The sequence below is a fragment of the Argopecten irradians genome, chromosome 12, assembly GCF_041381155.1.
Source record: "Argopecten irradians isolate NY chromosome 12, Ai_NY, whole genome shotgun sequence".
Classification (NCBI taxonomy): Eukaryota; Metazoa; Mollusca; class Bivalvia; order Pectinida; family Pectinidae; genus Argopecten; species Argopecten irradians.
In genome coordinates this window covers 14,144,520-14,154,133 of record NC_091145.1, presented here as the reverse complement: position 1 = coordinate 14,154,133, position 9,614 = coordinate 14,144,520, and the positions used below count along the sequence as shown (strand labels likewise).

Below are 9,614 nucleotides of genomic sequence, written 5' to 3'. Positions count from 1 at the left end.
CCTAATTAACTTTAGGTATTTATTAATTAATACGAGGCCACGTCTAGATCTACGTTTGATTATACTGTAGAGCGATTTTAAGTGTATGTTTGGTTGGTAAGCTTTGTTTTAGAACGAGTGACAATTCTAAAAACGAAAGTTTGTAACATGCTCTTTTTTAGGGATAACAATAAAATGTTTATAAATTGATGTTCGTGGTTTTGTTATCTATATTATGAAATGTTTCATAAACTTAAATAATACATGTACATTCTTTGATTTATTTAAATTTTTCGACTATTTCTATGACGCTTGCAATTATAACTTTCTGTCGATATTTCTATGATGAAATCAATATTAGAAAAGAGTGTCGCCAAACAGTTTGACAGATTAGAACACATCGTAATTACATGTACCAAGGATTTCTCATATACGTCCTTGCATGTACAAGTATATGTATTAAATTTAGATCTACTGTAATAGTTTATAGTGCCCCTCCTGGTATTGGAATATCATAGGAAAGTGAAAGTCAGCTTCGTGTAACCATTCTCAGAACCAGGGTTTTCCCAAAAGATATGTATAGCCAACCACAGTGTGGAAATTTTCTTGTGATGCACGCCCAAAACCACAAATTTACTTTTTAACAATGACTATGATAAATTATAAAAAGATTTTTTTTGAATATCTTTATATGTATTATATTTATTCTTTGTACAATTTATAATAATTACTACAATACCAGAAGCCATAATTGGTGGAGTGACAGTCAACCATTGCACTGATGACCCTAGTGTAATAAGCCACGCACCACGTGACGCTTCCTTCCCGTTTACAGAAGTACAATGACGCAACAATGCGAGTATGGTAATTGGGAAAACCCAGCTGGTTTTGTTTACAAACACTGTTATTTTCACACATTCAACCAAGTGCGTAAGGCCGACATTGTAAGTATGTATGTAAGTATGGGTTTGTCTTCATTTATATGTTTTACACAATTTTAATTGTTTTGAATTTTTGCTTACCATGCTAATTTTCACTTTAGTGTTTAACAAGTTTACACGTTGGTTCTATAAGTTCTTTACTCAAAGTAAACCTGAGCCCCCATTAATTTGTTATGTATTCGATTTTTAGTCCACCATCATCAGATGGTGGGGTATTTCAAATCGCTTTTCGTCCGTGTTACGTCGACAGTTGGCGTCGATAAACGGAAACTAATGAATACGCAAATTGCCATTGCTAGCGCCAAAGGTGCGATATTTTGGTGGTTGCGGGGGGGGGGGGGGGGGGCGACAATCTCCTACGAGAAAAAAATATTACGATTTAGAATTTTTACGATGGTTTGGCATTTTGGATGGAATGTGGTGGGAGCGCCTGATGGCGCGAGATTTGGGGTGTTATTGGGTAGGTGGGTCCGAGGGTCTTAAAAAAAAAAAAAATATTATTAGATTTAGAATGGCTGTGATGAGTTTTACGATATATATTTTAATGATTTTTAAAGTGGTCGTTCTTACATAATTACTTTTTTTATTTTAAATTTACCTGCAATAAGAATTGGTAAATTGTGAATGCTGTCATATCTTGCAAACAGCGATCTCATACTGGCTTCACACCATCGGTACATGTTGTTTAAACACAAAATAATAATGAATTAATTGATTTGCTAAGTCTTATATAAACAGATGAATCTTTTAAGAGACATTTTTTTATATAGTACGTAGTTCACGAAAATGTGCACAGGAGGACCCTTTTTTCTTCCAAATGTGCAATTTTAGAAACATTTCAGCCGGCGAAAACAGAGATGGTATGCCCTCGTCCTTGGCGCTCCGAATGTATGCACCCTTTTGTTTGTCGTCCCCGTTGCACCGCCCCCCCCCCCCCCCCCCCCCCCCCTGTACACCTGCTCCTAACCCCGCCCCCACCTCCCACACCCGCTTCCTACGCCCCCTGTATCTACTTTGCCAAATAAAACAGCATAGTTCTATGAAGCTCAGAGTATTTGATGGGAAATATGACAAGAAGTGAGAGGTATTTTCACACCGTTAATTATGTATATATTATACATGAATTCACTGTGAGTTACATGTACATTATTAAGCCAAACATATATGTACATAGTCCTACAATGTATATGTAATGGTATATTTTTTGCTTTGAATACATAAAAGTACACATAAAATTTATATATATAGTTAGTAGGCTGATTTTTTTAAGTAAATCGGGGTGTAAAAAAGTTATATAACTAGGTGAGACGATAGAGACTATAACTAGGTTATATATAGGGAATGCCCATTAGACGGGATAGACACTATAACTAAGGATATATAGGGAATTTCCATTTAGACGGATTATAATTTATAGCTAGGGCTAATAGAAGGAAAGTCCATTAGACGGACAAAGACTATATAACTGAGCATGGCGTAGGAAGATGAAACGTATTGGGGGGGGGGGGGGGGGGCAAAGGTCCTCATATTTTGAATTTTGGGTCTGGGGGTCGACCCCGGGAAAAATATTACGATTTATATAGAATGGCTGAGATGATTTTAACAGTGTATTTTGATGATTTTGCGAGCGCCGAAAGCGCGCGAGATTTTGGTGTTATGGGGTTCAGGGGTCATTTCCGGGAAAAAATATTACGATTTAGAATGGCTAAGAGTGAGTTTTTACAATGCCATTTGATGATGAATTTGCGAGCGTCCTGAGGCGCGAGATTTTTGGATTTGGGGGAGGTCGGGGGTCTCCCCGGGAAAAAAAAAAAGATATTTTATAATGTTTAACTGTATTTTAATGATATTTAAAGCTCTTACCATGGTAATTTTTTCGATTTAAAGTAACCTGCATTTAAAAAATGATAATTGTGATAATTGTGTCGTCATATCATTGTGCAGCCCTGCTCGATCTGGGCTTCACACCATCGGCACATTTCTCAAAATAATAATGAATTAATTGTCTTGCTTGGCCGCCAGGCCATTGCATTTTGGATCGGTTGGCCGCCAGGCCACATCTTGGATTTTGAAAATTGAAGTTTGTTATCGCTATTTCTCATAAAGTACTGGAGCGATCTGTCTCAAATTTTATGTGCAGGTTCCCATAGGGGTCTTGTTATGCAAATTACATTTTAGGACTAATCGGTCAACAAGATGACCGACAGGCCACCATCTTGGATTTTGATAATTGAAGTTTGTTATCGCTATTTCTCAGAAAGTACTGAAAGTTTTTTTTTTTTCAAATTTCATATGTATAAGTTTTTTTTTTCAAATTTCATATGTAGTTATATGTAGTAAAAGTTTAAAAAGCAGAGAAAAGATTCCTCTTTCCATTGTCAGACATAGATCATTCTTTGGTGGGCGCCAAGATCCCTCTGGGATTTCTTGTTATCTTTTTTATCTTCTTTAGTATTATACTGTATATCAACTTTTTTTCGCGAGCTATTAGATGTCGCGAAATATAATGATAAAATAGTTTCAACTACAGTAATGTTAAGCAGTAAATTATAAAATTAAATCGACATGAAGAAATCGTAAAGCACTAAAACGCAAAATCAATCGCAGACATAATTTGGTCTTCAGTACATGATGTAACTAGCTGTTTTTATATTTAAAAAAAAAAAAAAAAAAAAAAAACGAAGAGCCGATTTCCAAAATTACACATTGTAGCTAAACATTATAAAGATTGATTTGCTACTAATCCATATTTTACCAAACATGCCGAAAACATTCATATGTAGCTATAAATCTTCACAATTATCTATAAAAAGGATAGGTTATGCTTAGGATTCAGCATTAAAGGAGTGGGACGACTGGTTCGCCCGTTGTCAGTATAATGTGACCGGGTTGGGTGTACATGTGTTGCTTGGTATTTTAGCGACATGCTTCAGTAACATAGCACTATAAAAGTACAAGAGTTCAACTTTATCAGAAGACATAACACGAATATACCGCAGTCTCTCAATACACACACGCCGTCGCATTTCATACACAAGACAGTACATACACGGAAGGCCATGGCTGTTAATATTATAGAAAGTAAATATACTAACCAAACCAAACATTTATTATGTTGTGTTTCATTCATTTACGAACACAGCATTGCAACACTATGGAACTCCTTCCTGGCTACAGAACAGTAATGGTTTTGTTTTGTAATTTGTATGCATAGAACTCTACAATAGTAAACATTTTATCGAATAAGACTCGATCCAGTGACAGAATCAGAGAAACTATGGCGTGGCCTGAACTTCCTGGTCTGCAGAACCCTGTCATTTTAGAGACCACTACGATATATACTTCACGCTGTGCAGGTTAAAGCGATCAAACAAAAATGATATACATGTATGATATGCTTAATACTCTGATTTCAATGCAATAGGGTATCGGTACAAGATAGTTTTGTAAAGTTAAACCTCGCCATGTATTTCGAGTTATTATATACAGTGATGAACAGTTCAGCCTGACCAACAAAAATACTTCGAATCAAACAGGCATTCGAGTTAAAAGAGTTCACGTTAACTAAGTTTAATAGTAGTTTCTGGAATTTTAGTTACATAGATTTTCTTATGTTAATAGCATTTATTCATTACCAGACAGAGATATGTGGCCTGGTTTGTACTGGAATGAATTCTTTGGCAGCTTAAAAGATCACAAAATTTAAATGTGATCGAATTTTTAAATCATTTCTTCTCGTTAGTAGTTTGGCTAGTTCCATACCTGGTCAGTGTAACTCTGGAGAAATGGGATAAATGTTACACTGTGAAATGCACTAGAAACATAACGGTCTGCACTGTCAATTTGCAAATGTTCCAGATGTCTTGTATCGGTGAAATCAGTACTTTTGTTAAGAGGAGCTATAGCCGTCGATGCACGATGTTGTCTTATTTGTTCATTGAATAATAAACCAAAAGTTCAAATGACATTTTCTTCAGTTATAGAAATTACTTACTTTACTCCATTACATAAAAATGAATTGCGTCCCGAAAAAAAATCTATAGCATTTTGACCTATATGATATACTTATTGCGTATCCACCAAAAGCAAAACAAGACATACATTTGTATGAGTAAATAACAATTATTGTTCAATTATGAGTATCGTTTATGCTCTGTCGGCGATGGAGCATCTTTAAATAGTCAAACATGTAATTTGCTTGTACATGTACACATGTCTACATGTGTTGTGTTCGGGTTTTCGTCCCGTAGCTTAATTGTAGTTTCCGCATGACGAAGCATTGAGTCAAGTGGTATTAACTTTCTTTCAAAATAAAAACAGATTTTATTACATATGATGATGAAATACTAGCTGGTTAATCGCTTTGTTAAGACGTATAAGTCAGTATTTATTTGGCATATTAACTAAAAGTCACATTATGAACCAATTGCTTGTTATGTTTTCAGATCAGCAAATCGATTTGCTATTGGAGATATGGAAACAAATAAATAATGTCTGTGTGTTTCTATGGAGACGGACAAACGGGGTTTTCTCGTCACCACCAACTTCTATTAGACGAGACACGTGACAGGGATCAGTTGTATGTCGTCGGAAGGCCCGACGAAAGCTTAAGAGACTCGACAGAACTCGACGAAAGAGACTCGGCAGCAGTCGACGAAAGAGACTTGACGGAACTCGATAAAAGAGACTCGGCTGAAGTCGGAAACAGCCTCTCGGCAGAAGTCGGAGTAAGGCACTCAACAGAAGTCAAAGAGAGGCTCTTGGCAGAAGTCGGAGTGAGAGACTCGACAGAAGTCAGAAACAGACTTTCGACACAAGTCGGAGTAAGGCACTCGACAGAAGTCAAAGAGAGGCTCTTGGCAGAAGTCGGAGTGAGGGACTCGCCGGAAGTCAGAGACAGCCCCTCGGTAGAAGTCGGAGTAAGGCACTCAACAGAAGTCAAAGAGAGACTCTTGGCAGAAATCGGAGTGAGAGACTCATCGGAAGTCGGAGACAGACACTCGACAGAAGTAAGAAGAATAGAACGATGTCTCCAAAGTGTGAATACTTGTAGACCCAGGTTGTTATCCCGATTAAAGATACATGAAAACAATGTCCTGTTAGTACAGAGTTCCCGTAGTCGGATCACCGATATAGATCAGCTAGAGCCCGGCGACCATATCGCATTCCACCGTCCTTATGTCATATGGCATCACTCCATTGTGATCGAGGTCAATGTCAGCGACAACACGCTAAAGATAATAAACTGGCAGAGTGAAAACGGGACGATTGGAATCATAGAACAGCAGATCGACGTATCCAAGGAACTTGGAGAGCTGTATAGGATAGAATACCCCTCGGAAATACTTTACGAAAACCCTCGATCTCTCGTGATATCTAGAGCAAGGTCAAGGCTGGGAGAAACAGGGTTTCATATATTTGACGAGAACTGTGAATCTTTCGCAACATTTTGTAAAACAGGCATCAGCAAAAGCCATCAGTATATTTGGCTTGTAGCTAAGACGTGGGAGTGGCTAGCGCATATAACCGTCTTGACGGTTAGAACTGCCGTAGTAGGTTTCTGTGCTTTGGCCAAAGTGGCGGTAAACGTGGCGGGATCAGCGGTTGTGATTGGGCTTGAAGGACTCATCCTTGCTTGGGACGTTACTAAGGCTTACAGGGAACGAAGGATGGGTCATTTATCCCGAAATGAATACGCGAAAATCGCTATCAGACGTGTTGTGGACGGCTTAGCTACAATGGCTTTTACAATGGGTGGAATACTTCTGGGGGTAACTTTAGTACATATAGGTGTGGTATGTACAGCACCTGTGTTACCATGGTTACTCGCTGGTGCGTGCGGAGGGGCGGTCGGTATGACAGTAGGTAAGGTTGGAGGAACAATGTTAGGATGCTGCTTAGGAAAGGCGATTACAAGATGTTTCAAATCGGATGACAAAGCGGTGGACAAAATCACCGATCTAGTGCCAGGAGATCACGTGGTACTGACAAGATGGGCGTTACATCCGCGTTGCCATGGTATCCTGATTGAACACGACGGTCACACTAAAATGAGGTTAATCCGCAACAAATACAAATATGGGGTTGTAGACGAGTGGGTCTCTTTTGAAAAGCCCCTTTATAGAGTGACGCATAGGAAAAGTTATTCAAATGAAGAGGCGCTGAGAAGGGCAAAAAGTCAAATAGGTGCAACACGATACAACATCGCCACTCACAACTGTAAAACATTTGCAAATTGGTGTAAAAGACGCGACTAAAATAATGTAAAAAAAAAGGTATAAAAAATCAACCGAAGAACCCGAATTTTCTATTTTCAACCTGTATAACTTAAACAATGGTGTTCGATTTCATCTGACGAACTACGACAATACAGAATCAACTACATTAACACTATCAGTATTAATATAGTTCATTCTGTATTGTCGTAGTTCGTCAGATGAATTCGGCGTTTTTTATGTTCCGGGGCTGACGTTGGTCATTGATGATTAGGAAGGAAGCACAATTCGTGAGACATACATTCAGAGTGTTCGGAGTTACCAGATTCGAACCCCGGTGTTGGGTACAACAAAAGTGTCGAATGGTGTCACCCCAGAGTCAAGCAGTGGTTGTACGCTTCACAGGGGTGCTCGATTTTGGGTTGTCTTCGGCGGCGAATATTTGCAATGTGAGGAAATGAGAGCACGACATATGTAGCGGGAACGGACCGGGTCGATCATCGTGATCGATAATCAGTTGTAAAACAATCGGTAGGACTCGAAGTTCCGTGATTCCAATTCCGGTTTACAAATGATGTGATTTAATATGTTGTCATTCTGTATACACATCCGGGCCATTCCGTTGACGTCTTCGTGATTGTCTTTATGGAATGGGATCATCGAGTTTAAAATGGGATTCGTTTAGATTTGTTCTGGTGACGATCTACCATGATGCATCGTTTGGTAGAGAACTTTGTCAAATGAACTTTTTTTAAATCGCTACCCGACGTACGCGTGTTGTTATAACTATCGTTGATGCTGTTGATGTTCTAATACTACAAAATACCATTTTAAACTTTTTTTATAGTTACTAGTGTGCTGGCATACATGTAATAATAAAATATCTCAACAACTTTCAATGCATGTACCAGGTAACATGGGTTGGCTGTACCATACAGGGAATCTACTATGGTGTGTCTGAGAACAGAAAATTCGTTACAATTTAGCTCAGACGTTTTAGTGTTTTAAAGGGCTATTGGAATTCAACTAATCGTTACATAACGATGTGATCCGTGAATGTGTTACCGAGTACCTGTAATATGTACTGTGTGTTAGCACAGGGATCTGAGAATTAGTTACAGATTATATAATCATGAACCCAAAAGAGTGCCCTAAGACCATTTTTAGACGTTTAAGAGGTCTAGATTAAAAAACGATAAAAATCATTTTCTACATGGTATTAGAAAAAACGATAAAAATCATACTCTACATGGTACTATATACGAGTATATAATACCATGTAGAGTATGAGAATTAGTTACAGATTATATAATCATGGACCCACCAGAGTGCCCTAAGACCATTTTAGACGTTTAAGAGGTCTAGATTAAAAAACGATAAAATCATACTCTACATGGTACTATATCTTAAACGTCTAAAAATGGTCTTCGGGCACTCTGGCGGATTCATGATTATCTAATCTGTAACTAATTCTCAGATCCCTGTGTGTGTGTGTTAGTAGTGTCTCATAAGCCAAATGTGGCTGAACATGTTTTCCTTATGTGTGGTGATAATGATTATGTAAATATATGTTGTAAAGTGTGTGTAACACTTGAATAAAATATTTTATTATCATTATTGTAACACACACGTATATCAATGATTATTATTTTCACGTGTTGCTTGATTTTCATTTTCACTTGGCGAATCTATGTTGATAACTTGTAAAGGTTTTAAAGATTCTTGATATCGCTTGTCTTGAAAGCCCATGTAAAAATACATGTAAGATGGCTGTGCCACAATAGCTCTAGATATATAGAGTATACCCTCGTCTTAATCACTAGCCTGATTAACTTCTCGTTAACTGCATGATGTCGTCATTAGCAATTTAATTCTATATATCAATAAGCACCAAAATATCGGTATTTTTAAAACAAAATATTACAAAAAGATAATGGGGTTTTAAATGTTTCTTGGCGATTTTTTTTTATTTCATTAAGACTATACAATAAATGTTACTGATGGTTTTAACTTAATTATAATTATTTGCTGAATCAATATCTATTATAATCAAATCTTGAGCTACTGTTTCTATAACCGATACGGGTATATATGTGTGTATGATTTCATTTATCAGTTAGTCTTTTTTGGAGGCAGTTGTAGTTGTAAATAACTGATTGATGTTTAAAATTGTTTGTTTTTGTTTTATTGGAAAATTATTTTGTATTGTATTGTGTATCATATGGTTAACAACGCGTATACATGACGTGAAATAAAACTGTAATTAAAAAGACACATTTAGTTATATGAGTTGTATCTACATCTGCATACTGTACCACTTCAGTACGTACAGTACTAGTACGTAAGTACAAACAGGTAAATTCATGTACACACTCAGAGTTTAGTGAACTGTAAAATACATGTAAATTGCTGGGTTTTAAATGTGATCAAAGTTTTTTTATTCGATTGATAAATATTATAAAAAAAATATGAACAGTAT

The 9,614-nt window shown here is 37.1% G+C and overlaps 1 protein-coding gene across 3 annotated transcripts; it reads left to right on the top strand.

The window, feature by feature from the left end:
• The first annotated feature begins 826 nt into the window (after nt 1–826).
• On the top strand, nt 827–9,409 carry LOC138336317 (uncharacterized). 3 transcript variants are annotated; one of them, XM_069285755.1, is made up of 2 exons: nt 827–923; nt 5,366–9,409. In XM_069285755.1, the coding sequence occupies exon 2, from the start codon at nt 5,411–5,413 to the stop codon at nt 7,175–7,177; it is 1,767 nt and encodes a 588-aa protein (XP_069141856.1). In that variant the 5' UTR covers nt 827–923; nt 5,366–5,410; the 3' UTR covers nt 7,178–9,409. The 3 variants fall into 3 exon arrangements, with proteins under 3 accessions (XP_069141856.1, XP_069141855.1, XP_069141857.1); XM_069285754.1 differs by having other exon boundaries at nt 827–935; XM_069285756.1 differs by having other exon boundaries at nt 909–927.
• The last annotated feature ends 205 nt before the right edge of the window (nt 9,410–9,614 follow it).

Excerpts from the sequence above, each read along its gene's own strand:
- LOC138336317 (XM_069285755.1), top strand. The coding sequence starts at position 5,411 with ATGTCTGTGTGTTTCTATGGAGACGGACAAACGGGGTTTTCTCGTCAC.